The 17,428-nt window shown below is 48.9% G+C and overlaps 1 protein-coding gene across 1 annotated transcript in view; it reads right to left on the bottom strand.

The window, feature by feature from the left end:
- Positions 1-16,941, bottom strand: part of TGM3 (transglutaminase 3) — a 49,114-nt gene extending 32,173 nt beyond the window's left edge. Inside the window, exons 1-5 of the mRNA XM_024117162.2 lie at positions 16,857-16,941; positions 4,009-4,173; positions 3,418-3,663; positions 2,688-2,806; positions 1,169-1,297 (exon numbers count right to left, since the gene is read on the bottom strand). Of these exons, the coding sequence (XP_023972930.1) occupies positions 1,169-1,297; positions 2,688-2,806; positions 3,418-3,663; positions 4,009-4,173; positions 16,857-16,863 (666 nt within the window). The 5' untranslated portion in view covers positions 16,864-16,941. The remainder of the gene's footprint in view (positions 1-1,168; positions 1,298-2,687; positions 2,807-3,417; positions 3,664-4,008; positions 4,174-16,856) is intronic.
- Between the last annotated feature and the right edge of the window lie 487 nt (positions 16,942-17,428).

Here is a 17,428-nt window from a genome sequence, read left to right as displayed (position 1 = left end):
CTGCCGATGCAGGGGACACAGGTTCGTGCCCCGGTCCGGGAAGATCCCACATGCCGCGGAGCGGCTGGGCCCGTGAGCCGTGGCCGCTGAGCCTGCTCATCTGGAGCCTGTGCTCCGCAAAGGGAGAGGCCACAACAGTGAGAGGACCGCGTACCACAAAAAAAAAAAAAAAAAAAAAAAAAAAGAAGTGCTGTCTGATGACCCCCCCGATATCTATAATGCAGTCAGAAGGTCATTCAAATTTCTAACCATGTAACTAGCTTGTTAGCTTGGATATTCTCCCAACCCAAAAGAGACTTGAAATGCCTAGTCCATTAATCAAAAAAAAAAAAATAAATAAAAAAGTTAAAGACAATTCTGAGTAATCATTTAGTTTCAGAGGGTTAAAGTTTAAGAACTCTCTGACTTTTAGCTTTTTACTTTGTAACTTTTGAGCAGGCTATCCCTTGTTTGAATACTTTCTGATGGAGGTGCTCTCTGCACACTGACTACAGAGCAGTGCATTCCTCCAGCATCCAGCTTATGTGTGCCTCTGAGTACGCGTGCGCATGTGTCTAGGGAAGTGGGGACAGGTTTCTCGCGTGGAGGGACTGGGCAAGTGAAGGAGGCCCTGGGCGAGCAGTTGGAGGTCTTGTTCTGGCCAGACTCACAGGCTGAGGCTGTGAGTGAGTCACTTCAGGCCCCTGGCATCAGTTTCCCCATCTAGACAATGACTGTGTTGGCCTCTGCCCTCCCCTCTGGCGCTCGAGCCCTCTGTGCTGAGGATGGGATGAGTCAGAGCAAGGAGGTTAACGCTTCAGGCTCACTCAGGAGCTTACCCCCTTTCCTAGGAGCCCCAGGGATGGAGCAAATTCTCAGCTTTGCCTCCTTCTGGTCCTGGCAGACACCCAAAGATCAAATCCTTTGTCATTGGAGGAAGGCCTCACAATACAGTGGAAAGGGCTTTGGAGCCAGGCAGCCTGGGTCCAGTTCTGCCTTTGCCACTCACTCACCGTGTGTCTCAGGAATGTTCTTTAATGTAGAGGCTCCACGTGTGCGAAATGGGGATGGTAACAGCCACAACTATATTTTGTGAGATGTCAATCAACGCTATAAGTGGTTGTGCCTAACCCATAGCTGGGTTTGATATACAGGAATAACTAGTTATTATGGTTTTCTCATCACTCACCATTGCACTCAGCACCCGGCCAATATACCGGGGGTCGTCTCTGCGGGCCACATCAGTAGCAGGGTCACGGCGAAAATTCAGACTACGATCCAGCAGAGAGAGGCAAATGTCCAGAATGCCTTCTTCAAACTGTTCAAAATGGGACCATATGTTACGATAAAAGAAATGACAAGTAGTATAAGCTTATTGAAGGCACGGGGGCTACACTGCTAAGAACCATGGACTCTGCCCAGATCCTTCCACTCCGCAGCCTCCAGAGCTGAGAGAATCTGAGGAAAAACCACCCAACTTGGGCTTTAACCCTGCAAACTCATCCAGAGCTCTTGCGATACACAAGGCCTTGCACTGAAGCCCCTAAAGTTAATGGCACTCCCTCACTGTTATGAACTTGAGAGCAATCACTTGGCCTGTCTGGGCCTCAATTTGTCCATCTTTATAACAGGGGATCAGACTGAGATCATCTCAAAGTTTCCATCTAGATCTGACATTGATCTTGAGCATATTACTCAGACTTTGGGGGAACTGATTAGAAAGATAAAATGTCTCATTAAATTGGAACTTGAAGCCATTTTCACAGAATAAGACTTATTTTTGTCATTGCTTCTCAGATGGAGAAGGCCAAGCTCTTTCTTGCCTTAGGGTCTTTGCGTGTGCAGTTCCTTCTACCTCCAGTGCCCTTCCCCAAGAGATCTATCTGCTCCCTTGCCTCCTTCAGGTTTCTGATCAAAAGTTCTTTTCTAAGAGAGGCTCACCCAGATCTCGCCCTTCCAAACTATCTTCCCTTCCACCCCCGGTGCACCTTATGCCCTTACCCACCCCACCCCACTTTCTTTTTGAATGAATTTAACACAGAACCCAACATATAAAACTCAACATATAAAATATATGGCAGATGTGCACTGGTTGACTACAGAATGGGGTCTGGACATGGCAGAGAATGCACCTGTCCACCCCCTGCTGGACATGCAAGGTACTCCACGCAAGGCACTTCATTGTAATGTCTTCATTTGTCTACTGGAAAAAAGAAAAGGTGGCGGGAATCCCTGGATGTTTTTTAGGCTGAGCAAACCTGGGAACTCTGTGGACTCAGATGTCATACTAATGAAGGACCTTTGAAAGGTCGAATGCACACACCAAGGAAGCTCCATCACATTCTTACCTAGAATGAATAACAGAAACTACATTATTGTCCCAAGTGTCTCTACTGGGCCTTATCCTCATTTGTGCATCATGGTACCAATAACACTTCATTGCATCAATTTAGTTATGTGTCTGTTTTGCCCACTAGATTGTGACCTCCTCAAAGACAGGAAATCTGTCTTATCCATCTCCTGTATCCATAGTGTGCAGCTTGGGGCCTGGCACATAGTAGGTCATCAGTAAATGCCTTCTGAATGGATGAATGAACAGAAGGCAGGTGAATGGACAGATATGGGAACTTCCGCCTATCTGTGGGGCCAGCGGCTGAGCTTCTTGGGTATAATAGGGACATTACCACCAGGCTTTATGATCTTTTTACCTGTCCATAGTTCCAGCCAATCATGCTAATGTAACTTGCTCTTCCCATGAAGATGACGCCAGAATCTTCCAGAACATACTCCTCTCTCTCATTATGGTTACTCATAAAGACACTATCGGCTGTTTGACACAAAAAGCAGATATTAGGGGTTATAGAGAGGACTATAGAGACCAGTCATTCTCTCAGTCCTGAGTATCCTCCTGGGGGCTGGAGCAAGCCCCACCTGCAACCCTTCACCCAACCTCCTCTGAGGAGTGAAGCCTTGGGCTATAATGCTTCCACCTCCTATTATGGGAACTATGAGCTTGAAAAAGAAGCTGGGATGACCTGAGAATCTGAAAATGAGACCCCTGGGAATGAAACACTTGCTTTTTCAGGCACAAGCTATCTCCACGCTGCAGAATTGTGCTGTGGTCATGACACCATACTATACAGTTTTCAAAAGCTCATGAGATCCCTGCAATAGCTCCAGAAATAGCAGGATGTCCATTTAATGGTGAGGAATTTGATGCTTAGAAGGGTAGAGCGACTGCTAGACACACAAAGCTGGTTAAGTGGCAGAGCTGGACTCAAACCCCTGGCTTCTGACTTCTAGCTTCTGTGCTGTTTCCATATTCCACAACCTTTCCCTAATCAAACCTGAGCCCATGAAAATCATTCCCCCCCCCCATCTCCTTTCCATGGGCATCGCTTAGCTGATGGCTGGGAGCGTGGATGGCTAGGTGCCTACCTTGCAACCAGGGGTTAAAGAGCAGTATGAATGTTCCAAGTTTCAGAGTGGAGTCACTGTGCTCGGAGGAGATCTGAATGCTCAGCGTGTACCTTCCTATGGGTGCATTGGCAGGACTGAGGATGGAGACGCTCAGAACATTGCTCCTGCTATACAGAAGTTGTGCACCCCAGCCAGTGCCACTTATCCTGCTGCTGGAGAGTGGAAACACAGCCTTTGTCTTGTCCGATTCTGAGGGGTAAGGCCCTGTAAAAGAAGGCATAGGACAATGGAAACCAAGTAGTGTTGGCCAGACTGTGGGGAGAAACCAGATTCCAATATAACTGCTGGGGCCCTTTGGGAGACATCATACAATGAAGCATTTGTGTCATGGCGCTGGAAGCAGCTGGAGAGACCACGTGGGCCAAATCCCTCTTGATGTGAAGACTGTGAGCCTCAGACTCAGAGACAGGCAGAAACTTGCTCAAGGTCTCACCAAATCAATGGTAGAGCTGGGCTAAAGCCTGGGGCCACCACCACCACCATCCCTTGGATGCACAGCCCCAAGGTCTACTCAGATGTGTGTTGGCTGGGGGAGCAGGGAGCAGGTACCTGTGGAAGCTGTGAATGTCACATCTTTATAGCCGAGACTTCGGTATAAGGTCAATGAGATGGAGAAGAGTTGGCCTCTCCGCACGATAAGCTCCTGGCTGAAGAACTTGTCTGTGTGATGTTCCTGCCCATTGTAGGCTGCCTGCCAGTCGACACTCTGGAGTTCTAAAGCCGTGAGACAGAAAAGAAGACTTGAGATCCTCAGAGGCAAGGGATGGTGGTGTGGGGGAAAGGGTGTAAGTTACCAAAGAGACTGCTTTTGGACAGGGCTCGCTGGGGAAGAATCTTCTAGGAAGAATCACATTAAAATGCAAGTATAGCAAAAAGCCCATTACAACCTATTCCCATCTGCCTTTTCAGGCTACTGAAGCTCTGCACACACTAGTCCCACTTCCTCCTCCACCCGGCCAACTGTCACTCAGCCCTCAAAGAGGTAGCTTCACCCAACCAGCCAGCAGAACTAAGTAACCAATTCTGTCCACTTTATCCTCCTTCTTTTGTGGATGGGGCCTCAGGTAGGACTGGGAGGAGGCGACTTCTCTCGAATCTACCACCCTGGTTTGGCTTCCTTGCTCTTCCCTTTGTGTCTTCCCAGATACCAGGTGTCTTCTATCACTCCAACACCCAGCAAACGTTTAGCTGTGTCATCTGTACTTTATATGTGCAACACCTCGGTGTTGGCCTGAGCAGCTGATGCTGAGGAGGATTGTGTAACCCTGACAAGCATTTTGAGGCTGACGATTGGGCAATCACTGGCCTGGAAGGTCTTTCAAATGCTCACTGGTAAGAGTGGTCTAAGGCCATGAGATCCCTGGATAAGACCCTGAGGACTAACACCTCAAAATCCACCCCCAAACTTCTCAGGTGATAGTGGAGGTGAGGGAGCTAAGCTGAGAAGGGTTTCGGAGAAGAAAGGTGCCAGGAGATATGAGGAATTTAGCTGATTTAAACCTTTTGAGATATTTAATTCCTTTGAGTTACATTTGAGATGTTCACCACCCATTCTTCTGCAAATGAAAGTGGTCTCTGTCTTTATGATGTGGCCATGGCTATGATGGGAGTGGGGTAGCCCAACCCAGCACCAGGCACAACTCTTGTTTATAGGTGTCTGTCTGTGTTCATCAGAATGTGCCTTCTTGAACTTTATATTCTGATGCCTAGCACATTGCTTGACTGTATTAGGACAGTTAGACAAACAACTGAGGGAATAAATGAACGAACAAACATAAAACTAATGTCATGCAATGACTATCATGACTAGAGCTCTAAATTTAGTCTATAAGGAAAGGTGTATATGGGGTATTCATTCAGTAAACATATAGGGAATACATATTATTTACAGGACACTATGTAAGGCACAAGGTTGGGGGTGTGAAAATGTATGAAAAGTAGTTTGAATCCTCAAAGAGCTTCAGGAGTGCATAAGCCAACATGTCAGAATGAATGGTGGAATGAGGTAAATCCAATCTCCCCCCAAAAAGGTGTCTAGGAGATGTAGGTAAGAATCACTTTCAGTTATAGGGATCAGAAAAAATTCATTGAAAATGCTGGGCTTTGAAAGAAGAGAGAATTTTGTCAGGTGCATTCCAGACAACAGGCAGAGAGGCCCAAGGCCCAGGAGAGCAGGTGTCTCATTTGGCTAGAGCAGAGGCTTTGCACAGAGGAGAAAGGGGAGGCAGGGAGGGCGTGGCTCCAGGGCGGGCCTGGGGCTGGGGGCTCCCATCCAAGCAACTCTGGAGACGGGCAGAGGCTCGTAAGAGACGCTCTCTTGAGTGGGACGCAGACTCTGGGGTGATGAGCTAAAGGCTGCTGCTGAAGCAGGGCTCAGGAGGTGATCTCACCTCCACTTGGAGTACTAAAGGTTCATTCGTTCAAATGTCCACTTGTCCATTCATTCATTGAACAAATGGTTATTGAAAGAATAAATTAAGTTTTATTTTTTTACTCAGGGAAACTAAAACATTCATGCAATCAAAAATATCTATTGGGCTTCCCTGGTGGCGCAGTGGTTGAGAATCCGCCTGCCGATGCAGGGGAACCGGGTTCGCGCCCCGGTCCGGGAAGATCCCACGTGCCGCGGAGCGGCTGGGCCCGTGAGCCATGGCGGCTGAGCCTGCGCGTCCGGAGCCTGTGCTCCGCAACGGGAGAGGCCACAACAGTGAGAGGCCCGCGTACCGCAAAAAAAAAAAAAAAAAAAAAAAAAAAAAAAATCTATTGAATGAAGGGCAAGGCAAAGGGAGGGGAAGTGGGACAGAAGAAGATGAATGCTCCTGTCTATAGACATTGAATGGTGACAGCTCAGATCTCAGGCACCCTCTGGCAAACATCAAGCTCTACATGACTTGCAGAGAGCTGGTTTGCGAAAGGCTAGGACTCTTTAGGGCAACGTCCCCAGCTTTTTTTGTTTTTGTTTTTTTTGTGGTATGCGGGCCTCTCACTGTTGTGGCCTCTCCCGTTGCGGAGCACAGGCTCCGGACGCGCAGGCTCAGAGGCCACGGCTCACGGGCCCAGCCTCTCCGCGGCACGTGGGATCTTCCCGGACCGGGGCACGAACCCGTGTCCCCTGCATCGGCAGGCGGACTCTCAACCACTGCACCACCAGGGAAGCCCATCCCCAGCTTGTAAACCCCTGCCTCTTACGAACTGTGCTCACTGCCTTCTGTGCATGGGATTCGGTAGAGCTTTACTCACTGTCTCGTTTTAGAAAAAAGAAGAGCTCTTAGAAATGTGTGGTCTGAGGTCACACAAGCCTCCTTGGAGATTCTTCCCCGCTCCCAAACCCTAAAGGATATGTACCTTCTCCCCAGGAGAAGCTTATTATTCTTGACCACGGACTCTTTGAGAGAAGCAATTATGTCCCCAGACAGCCCTCAGTCAAGCACAGGGGAGAGGAAAGAGGAGTGGCAGGGATTCCCATCTGTAGCCAGCTTCTGCCTCCCCTCTGACAGGCCCACCTCCTCCTTTGCTGTGCCAAGGGTTATGCACTGTGTGCTGTACTTGTGCCAATAACGGAGACGTCTCCACAAATAACAAGAGTTGGCGAGGACGTGGAGGAAAGGGAACCCTCCTACACTGTTGGTTTGGAATGTAAATTGGTGCAGCCCCTATGGAGAACAGTACGGAGGTTCCTCAAAAACCAAAAATAGAGTTACCATATGATCCAGCAATTCCACTCTTGGGTGTATATTTAAAGAATACAAAAATACTAACTCAAAAAGAAACATGAACCCCAATATTCACAGCAGCATTATTTACAATAAAAAGCTATGGAAGCAACCTAAATGTTCATCAACAGGTGAATAAATAAAGAAGATGTGGTACGTATATACAATAGAATACTACTCAGCCATAAAAAAGAATGAAATTTTGCCATTTGCAACAACATGGATGGACCTGAAGGGTATTATGTTTAGTGAAATAAGTCAGATAGGAGAAGACAAATACTGTATATTATCACTTATATGTGGAATCTAAAATAAAAAATGAAACGAATGAATATAACAAAAAAGAAACAGATTTACAGATAGAGGGAACAAACTTAGTTACCAGTTGGAGATGGGGGGACAAGAAAGAGTTAGGGGATTAAGAGGTACAAAGTACTACGTGTAAAATGAATACATTACAAGGATAGACTGTATAGCACAGGAAATATAGCCAATATTTTACAGTAACTTTAAATGGAAAATAATCTGTAAAAATATTGAATCACTGTTATATACATGAAACTAATATAATATTGTAAATCAACTACACTTCAACTTAAAAAAGGATTTGTATGAAAAAAAGATGAATCAACATGCAAAAGTACACACAGCCAGTTTACATAGGTTTGCTTAAGTCCTGAATAATAAAACAATTCTAACTATCAAAAAAATAGTAGTGATGTCTCCCTTTCATGCCAGAATGCAGTGGCTTGTCTGCAGGGAAAATGATGAAGAAGACTGAGCTCCAGGGTGCCTTGGCTGCAGAGACACCGAAAGGAGGTGAAGGGCACTTTGCACGCACTAGGTGAAGTCCTGGGGTGACTGAGATGGTCATCTCTGCCTCTCCCAGCATGAGCCCCAGCATGAAGGAGTCTTGCTCCTTCATGGGGTGCTTGTGGGACATGCAAGGCTTCTCTGAACTGGAGGGTGAGGAAGAGCATGACACATTTGTCATCAGTCTCCTATGTGTCAACTGCTCTTAATAGTACACAGAGCACCCCTTCAGGTGTGGGGAGGAGGGGCACCTGAGCCCTTACTGCTGGAAGGGCATCGTGTGTAACCTCTGTGGCAAGCGAGGACACGCCTTTGCCCAGTGTCCCAAAGCGGTTCACAATACCGTGGCAGCTCAGCTAACCGGTGTGGCCGGGCACTGAACACCCGCCTGCCTGCCAGGGTGCACACAGAGCCAGCTTACCCCTCTTAAGTGCCAAAACTTTTTTTTGAAACCATTTTTTAATCGTTTTTGAAGGAGATCAATGTTTGTTGAATTGAGAACATTGTTGACCCTGGCTTCTGTCAGGGTGTCTATCTTTTGCAGCTCATCCCGTCCCCTTTTAATTTGCTGCTTCTAATCTATGTGGTCTGAGAATTTGTGAAACCAGTGTTGTTAGAAGTGTATGTAACCTGAGTCAATAAGCTCTGAATGGTGGCCAAGGGCCTCTCTTATGGCATTAAAATGCATGGACTTTGTGACAGCGCTTTCAGTGGCTCAGAAACCATTCTTCACAGAATCATGGAATCTCGAATTTTCCTGCTGGAAAAGACCTAAAAATTGGTCTAGACCAATCCACTGGTTTTCCAACAGATGAAACAGGACCAGAGAGGTTAAATGACTGGGTCAAAATCACATAGCTGTCTGATGCCCGAGCTAGCCTAGAGTAGAGTTCCCTGACCCCAAGCCCGGTGCTCATTCCACTACCTCTCACACCTCACAACATTTTCCTCAACACTTGAGGGCCCAGAAATTCTGCTCTTTCCAGAATAATGAGCCCAGGGGAATGCTAAGAAATCATCTGGGGAAGGAAGCAGAAGATTTGGCAGGAGCTTCAGAATACTTGGGAGATGCGGAAGGGACAAAGGAACATAATCAGGGTGTACTCCTTGCCCCGTGGGGTACCATATCTGGATTAAAGTGGCCCTGCTCCTTTGTGGCCTTCCCCTTCCCTGTTCATTGCCGTCAGTGAGAAATAGAGGTGCTCCTGAGTAAAGAAAGGTTTACATTTGCATCTTAGCCTCAATAGCTAGCGTCCCCAGAGAAGCAGCTGACTGGAGCTCGCCTGCAACCTCTGGGCTCTCAGGAGAAAAACGGAATTCCAAGGGAGCCGTTAACTCTAAAATGTACTTGCGAAATAGGCCAAGCTAGAGGGCGTTGGATCTACTAAGTGTTATCAGGTTAAAGTAGAAAAGACAGTACACTGCTTTTCTTTTAGCTTTTGTCTTTCCTTTATGTTTTGCTATTTCCTTGTGGCTTAGAATGTAAAATCGATTGTTTAAAGTTTTGTTCTGAATAAATATTTACCTTTTGTATTGCTAAAAAAAACCCCACAAAACAGTACACAGAGCACCTTACACCTGTCATCGATGAAATCTTACAGAAACTGGAAACTGAGGGAGGGATTAGCAGATACACACTACTATATATAAAATAGATAAACAACAAGGTCCTACTGTATAGCACAGGAACTATATTCAATATCTTGTAATAACCTATAATGGAAAAGAATATATATATATATGTATAACCAAATCAATTTGCTGTATACCTGAAACGAACACAACATCGTAGATCAAGTATACTTCAACTAAAAAAAAAAAAAGAAAGAAACTGATACCTTATTTGAGGTCATATACCTAATTATTGGCAGAGCCAGGATTCTGAACCCAGGTCTTACTGACCCTCCCTGTTGCCATGGTCCCCTGTTCTCCACCTGGGAGGGGGACTCTGGCAGGACCTCCAGTTGAGAAGGCACCCGGGTGGTGAGGAGCCCTCACTGTGCATTGTCCTCCCTTCTGGCATTTGCATCCTGACACGGAGGAGACAGTGAGCACCTGGAAGTGGAAATGTGTTCCAAAAGGGCATTCTACACGGGAGGTGAGTAGAAGAGGAGCATCCCTGAATCCCGAGGGGGACGGCATGTTGAGTGCACGCTCACAAAGCCCCCAGGTGGTTCCTGCCTCCCTCAGTCACCGCCCCACTTGTGAGCCCTAGGATCCTTTCTGCCAGCCCCAAATCAAGGATCTGATGATCCTGTCTGTGGATTATCCAGAGCCTTTGTTCTCCCACCCACCACCCCTTGGCATAGCACTAATCACAGCCAGAGTGTTCTAGAAAGGATAGGGCAGGGGGTAGGGGAGGTGCACAGCCATCCAAGTTTCTTCTTGAGTTTACAACTTCATGGATGTTTATGAGCCTCAGAGCTGTTTTTTACACCTGCCTGGATGAAGGGCAGAGATGAAAGGAGAGTGGCTTCGCCCTTACAATTGACTCATCAACACAGACTCTCAAAAATCAGAGGGAGAAGCCTTGGAGACCGAGCATCTCCCCACACCCTTATTCTGGCTGTGAGGACGTGGAGGCCCAGGAGGTGGTTTGCCCACAGTGGGATGTTTCTGAACTCTCATCCAGGGCCCGTCTCACAAGCCCACACCGTCTCCTTGAGTCACTGCTTAACTCTACCATCAGGTTGGGGGCAATTTCCCCAATTTCTTTATCCTGAGAATATCAGTGCCACCAGCACCACTAATGTGGTAGCAACTGACAAATGTCTATCCCAGTATTCACTTGCTCCTTCTTTCTTGGTAATAAAATGCCCCATGTTAATGGCCAGGCTCCCCTGCAGCTGGGGGTCATGTGAATGAGTTCTGGGCAATGACTTGTAGGTATAGTGATGTGTATTAACTTCTAGGAAACTTCTTTTTTAAAAAATTGAGGTGAAATTCACCGTTTTAACCGTTTAAAGCATACTATTCGGTGGCAGTTAGTACATTCACAATGTTGTGCAACCATCACCACTATCTAGTTTCAGAACTTTTTCATCAACCCCAAATATATCCCCCACTCATCTGCAGTCACTCCCCATCCCCCCCTAACTACAGCCCCTGGCAACCGTTAATCTACTTTCTGTTCCCCTGGACTTGCCTATTTTGGTCATTTCATATCAATCGAGTCACACATGTATGTAGTCTTTGAGTCTGTTTTTTCACTTAGCATAATGTTTTCAAGGTTCATCCATGTGGTAGCATTTATCAGTGGCTCATTCCTTCTTTATGGCTGAATAATATTCCACTATGTTTATATACTGTATTTTGTTCATCCGTTCATCAGTTGAGGGACATTTGGGTTGTTTCTACCTTTGGGCTCTTGTACATAATGCTGCTATGAACATTCATTTGCAAGTATTTGTTTGAATACCTGTTTTCAATCCTTCTGAGGAAACCTCTTTTTCAAAACAGTTGGCAAATGCCCTTAGCCTGCTTACTTCCATCTTCTTCCACATGTTGCCCGGGGTGTGGGTGTGATGTAGACTCAACTCTAGACCATGCATGCCCTCAGGACATCAGAGTGGGGACCTGCACAGAGCCCAGGCCCCTGGGGATTGTGCAGCTGTCCTCTCCACCAGAAGGGCCTGCATCCAGACCTATTGTGTAAGGAAGAAGTAAACTTCTGTCTTGTTCATTTCTCTAAGCCATTGTTATTTGGGGTTCACTGTCATTCACAGCTAAACCTAATTACATATACCTGATAACGTAACCTCCCCTTGTTCTGTGGTCCACCTTTGGCAGGGGTAACATGAGAAGCACAGAACAGATTCCAGATTGTGAAAGCAGGCTCACCAGGCAACTGTCTCCATCCTTATCAGCTGGGCTCTGTAATCGAGTCACCTGCAGCCGGTGGGGAGGATGACTTGGTTGCAGGTGTGGGACTGGGGTTTTCACCTGCTGTTCCCGGGAGGACCACAGAGAGCTGCTGGCAGGTGCCCATCACATAATGATACTCCAGGGGCTGCATCTTCCCCGCCTGCCCAGACCCTATTCCCTAGGTCTCTTCTCTAGACTAAGATTTTTTTTAATCTTACAGATTTCTAGAGTTAATTAGGGCTGAGAGATATATTAAAAATCATCTAGCCAAGTGTCTTCAAGCTTTTTGTTAGAGATTTCATTAATACAGAAATACATTTTGTACATTGTTTACACACATGGGTCTATAATTGACGTAAAGTTTCACAAAACAATACTAACCCTTACTATGTACAATGCACTGATATTATCTGTTTTTTTTTTTTAATAAATTTGCTGATCACAATCCACTAAACTGATTTCACAACTTGCTAATGGGTGACAACTGGCAGCTTGAAACACAGTGATGTGATCCAATATTCCCATATGACAGGTAAGAAAGCTGAGGCATTGGAAGGGGAAAGCCTTCTGCTGAGGTCACAGGGTAGTTTAGAGGCAGAGCTTGGCTCAGAAACCAGGTCTCAGATCTTGGTCACTGGTGGGCTGTGAGTCATTCCCAATGTCCCCCTCAGCTCCAGGCACCGCGGTGTTTCCAGCTCCTGGCAGGGCCCCCACTCGCTCCAGCCCTCGCCACTCTCTTCTTTCTCTCTCTCTAGCCTGTGCTGCTTCCCTTCATCTTTCCCCCACATTCAGACATTTTCAATCCCTGTGCAGCATGGGTGGTACAATTTCTTGGCACCCAGGTCGTGGGGAAATGGAGGTTCCCTGGGTGGCTGAGTGAGGGGCTGGTGAGGATCCTGGGATGAATGAGCCCTGAAGCGATGGTCCGAGCAGCCTTGAGCAAGGTCTCGGCATCTCTGTAGAAGGGGACAGTGAAACCACACATCCTTCCTTGTAGGGTTTTTGTTGGGATCCCACGTGTGCCCGTCACTAGGACCTGGGCCTCTGGCAGGGGGATACAAATGCCTTAAGATCCCACACATAATGGCACCAACAACACAGGATAGACGAGGGTTTGAGCTTTCTCATGGGCTGCCGTCGAGGGCCTCAGATGTGCAGACACTGCTAAGCATGTGTGAGTATGTGTGAGCATGTGTCCTTTCATAGTTACAAACCCTTCTATGTTGTCATTCTCATTTCCCAGATGAGGGATTTGAAAGTCCAGTCAGGTGATGTCACTTGCCAAATATCACTTGCTCAGGCAGAGCCTGGCCCGAGCCCAGAGTGGGAGCCGGTGGGGCCTGACCACACGCAATTTCCACACTGCCACCCTGCAGCCAGCTGAGGTCGTGGTGGTGGCATGACCTGGGCATGGTTCCAGGAAGCTGCCAGAGAGAAAGGGCCACCCACAGCCTCCTCCCCGCCTCGACATTACATGATCAGCATGAGAGGAGAGGAAGGAAGAAGGATTCTGGGCCCCCTTCACTTCTAGAGAGAGTTTAGGATCCCTTAGACCCACACAGAGTAGGAGCATCGGTTGGAGAATTCATACTAGCCTAAGCCCCACCACTGACCCATGAAATCAGGATCTCTGCGTTAGCGACAGTATTGATTTTTTTCCCTTAAACTCTCCTGGTGATTCTAATTCGGAGCCAGAGCCGGGACTGAGAATCACTGCCTTAGGCCTACATAGCGTTTACACTAATCAAAGCTCCTTTCCGTGAATTCTCTCCCCTGAGCCACACAGCTGCTCTGGGAGGGAGGCGGGGCGGGGCGGGGGGGGGGTGGTGGTGTCGGGGCGGGCAGTCACCATCTCCTGTTTACAAAGGAGGAAAACAGGCTGAGAGAGAGGAGTGCAGACTCCTTCGGAATCCCCCTCAGCCCCTACCAGAGACCTGAGGCCCCGTTCCTTACTTCAGCGATAGGGGAAAGCATTTCCTCACTTCAGCTCACACCCCAGGCCAACATGTGGGCCCTGGGGAAGGAACCATTTCTCCATCTGTGGAGCGCAGTCCAGCAGGGTGGAGGCTGAGCCGAGAAGTTATCTGAGGTGAACAGAGCAGCGCGGATACGAGCGCGGAGGCTTGGAAATGGGGAAAGAGCCGCTGGCATCCCAGCTCCCAGGAAAGGGTTTCTGTGCAGACCCACAGCCCAGAACGGCACGGGTCCTCTGCAGACTGGGGCTTGAGACCAGAGAGGGTAAGTCCTGAAGCCAGCGCTCTGCCCAGCAAAGCGGCTGGCGGGAAAGTTCACCATCCCAGCGGGACAGGGCATCAGTCCCCAACACAGAGGTTCTGGCCTCCTGCAGGCAGAGGTCTGCATCCAGGTTTGAACCCTGGGGACTCTGCCTCTGACCCAGGGCCTCCAAGTGGCTTCGAGGATGGGGAACAATGATTCCCCTCCACACTGGGCCCAGCGTCTGTGTCCACAGCCTGCATTCCTGTCCGGCGTGGGGCTCTGGCCTCGGTGCGCGGCAGGCAGACGGTGCCCGACCACTCTGTGCAGAAGGCTACCAGGCCTTCCTCCACCACATCACCCCCCACCCCGGGAGGCGGAATAACCGCACACCCTGGATTCCAACACGAACCTTAACTTGGGAGCAAGACGCAGCCCTCTCAGACCAGCACACTGCGACCCTGATAGTCCCGTGGGTCACGCGCGCCCAACCACCCACGTTTCTTTTCCTGTTGCCTCCGCCCAGAACGCTCCTCACCCCACAAAACTACTTTTAAAAAAAAATTAATCAATTTATTTTTTTGGCTGCGTTGGGTCTCCGTTGCTGCGCGTGGGCTTTCTCTAGTTGTGGCGAGTGGGGGCTACTCTTCGTTGAGGTGCACGGACTTCTCATTGCGGTGGCTTCTCTTGTTGTGGAGCACGGGCTCTAAGTGCACAGGCTTCAGTAGGTGTGGCACGTGGGCCCGGTAGTTGTGGCTCGTGGGCTCTAGAGCACAGGCTCAGTAGTTGTGGCACACGGGCTTAGTTGCTCCGCGGCATGTGGGATCTTCCCGGAGCAGGGCTCGAACCCGTGTCCCCTGCATTAGCAGGTGGATTCTTAAGCACTGTGCCACCAGGGAAGCCCCCACAAAACTACTTCTGACTGAGTGCAACTCATCGTCCATACCAAGTGCCACCTGGGTTCCCAGGGTCTTTCCTACCCCAAACCATGGCCAAGATTAATCCCCTCCTCCTCTTGGCCCCCTGGCTCTTGCTTGGATTTGTAACACAGCCTAATGACAATCCACTTCGAGCCCCACGAGGGCAGAGACCGCACCTCATGATCTCTGTGCTCCACCGCACCTCGTGGCTCTTTCCCTGGGTGTCCAGTAAGTGAACCCGTTCATTCAGGAACCATTTTCTGAAACCTGCTTGGCTGAGTGACCGGGACGGGCCAGGAACTCAGGTGTGAGAGCTTCAAAGGAGTGAAGGTGTTTCCCTGTCTCTCTTTTTAAAAATTTGATTTTCTCTGAACTGACCATCGTCCACATTCCACTGTGACCTTAGAACATCTGGTGGATCCAGAAGTTGAGCCTTGAGAGCTCAACTCCATGAGTCACAGGCACTGACACACTGGACCCCTCAGGATGTCATGCAGGTCTCCCGGTGGGCAGGCTGCTGTGGGTGCACATGCCCCCGGAGGGTGAGCCTCTCCTGGGGCCCGTCGCTCTCTGTCCCCGGGTGCCCTTGCATGGCGAGAGAGCTGTGAGTACTGGAAGGAGCCTGGAAGTCTATCCATTTCAAGCCCTTTGTCTTGAATCGGGAGGCTGAGGCTCAGCGGCAGCAGAGCCTCAGGCTCAAATGAGGAACCAGGTTCAGTACTGCTTTCCTGTGTCGCAAATGTCACCCGCACTCACAGATAAGCTCGGCTCTGATAGTAGGACACAGTGGAAAGGGTGCTGCTAGAACCGAGTCTGGGCCTTGCTATCAACTTTCTGTGGGACCCCGGTAAGTGTCTGTACCTTCCTGGGCCACCATCTCCTCCAGAGGGAGGGAGATGGCCTGGCTGACAGCTGGCATCCCCTCTTGCTAAAGTCTACAGGATCCAAAGCTCCCCTTCTTAGCAACCCAGCACTGCTGCGTGTTCACGGGAGGAAGCTGGGGATAAGGGAATGGTCCTTTTTGCTGCCACCCTGTCCTGGTCTTTGTGACTTCTGAAGTAACCAGCATTGCCCTTTTGCATCGTGCTCAGCGATTTCTTGGGCAAACCTGCAGCCCTAACCACCATTCACAGTATTTTACCTGTTTGACTCTTGCCTTGTTTGGATTTGGTGTAGCTGCCAAACCACTAGGCAGAGCACTCATGACAGGCAATGATTAGCCTGCTGCTTAGCAGGGGCGCCGTCAAAGCAGAGCCCAGTCCTCAAAGTGACCGCAGAGCCAGAGAACCTGAGCTCCCCAGCAGTGATTTTTCACCCCCTTCCCAGGTGCCGCTGGTAGGAACTGTCCTCGGCACACCTGCTCCTCTGCTCCTGGCGGTTTCACCTCACCAAGTCACTTTCAAAGAGCTTGCTGGTGCTTCTGGATGTGTAGTTTACTTAGGAGCATTCCGGCGCTGCCGATGGTTTCTTTTAAATCAACTTACATGCTGTCACTCCCTCCCTCCCTTGTAGCCCTGAGATGCACTTTTCTTTGCCAGAGTGACTGACAGCTGGTAAAACTGCACTGAGAAACACAGAAAGCAGGTACAAGCTGGCTTGAAAAGGCAAAGCTTGGCCGTCTGTCTAAGGGGCCGTGACCTCCAGCTGCGTTGAAGATCCTGCCCATTATTCAGGACTCCAGCCCAAACATGCTCTATCCCTGGGACCATGCTAGAGGGACTAGGCAGCCACTGAGAAAGAGAACCCTAAAATACCAAGGTCTAGCCTTCAGAGTTCCCAAGCCAGCTGTCCCGAGCTGGACATTCTTGCCTCTCAGTCGGCCCAGAAGCATGGCATCCAGCGGGGACTGGCAGAGAAGATTCCATGTACTCACCAGACATGTTTCACCTTCTTCTGCCTCCTCTCTGGGCTCGTCTGGGAATGGCACAGATGGTGTGGGGATACTGGCTGCTAGGATCACCTTACCATTTATAGAAGCCTCTCCTACACACCCCAGTGAGAATTCTAATGAGGTGGGTGAGGCACCAGGCCCTTCCTGTAGTACCTGTAAACGTTTCACTAACCACATACTTGTCACCCAATGGAAGGTCATCCTGCTTCTTATGCAAGACCAGTTTGGGGAGAAGAGGGGAGATAAGAAAAAAAATGCAGAGTTTGATCTTATGATGTTTTTTGCAAGATGAACAACTTCCTGGATCATAGGGTTTAGGAAATGATGTCATGCTTTTCTTGAAGTAGCTTGTCCAGAGCCGATGCTGAGAATTCCCCTGGGGAGGTCAAAGAAATGTCCCCCCAGAACCCAGAGCAGAAAATTGCCTAGTCCTTTCTCACCATCTGCACACGCTGATGGTCTCCACTTGCATGAGTGGCGTGAGATGCTCATCATGGTTCACTCTTCAGGTTGCAGTGTGCCAGAAAGTGCATTTGATTTGGGGTTAGAAGCAC

The sequence above is a fragment of the Physeter macrocephalus genome, chromosome 14 (assembly GCF_002837175.3).
Source record: "Physeter macrocephalus isolate SW-GA chromosome 14, ASM283717v5, whole genome shotgun sequence".
Lineage (NCBI taxonomy): Eukaryota > Metazoa > Chordata > Mammalia > Artiodactyla > Physeteridae > Physeter > Physeter macrocephalus.
Note: the sequence above shows the minus strand (reverse complement) of the source record. Positions and strands in the feature narration are given on the sequence as shown.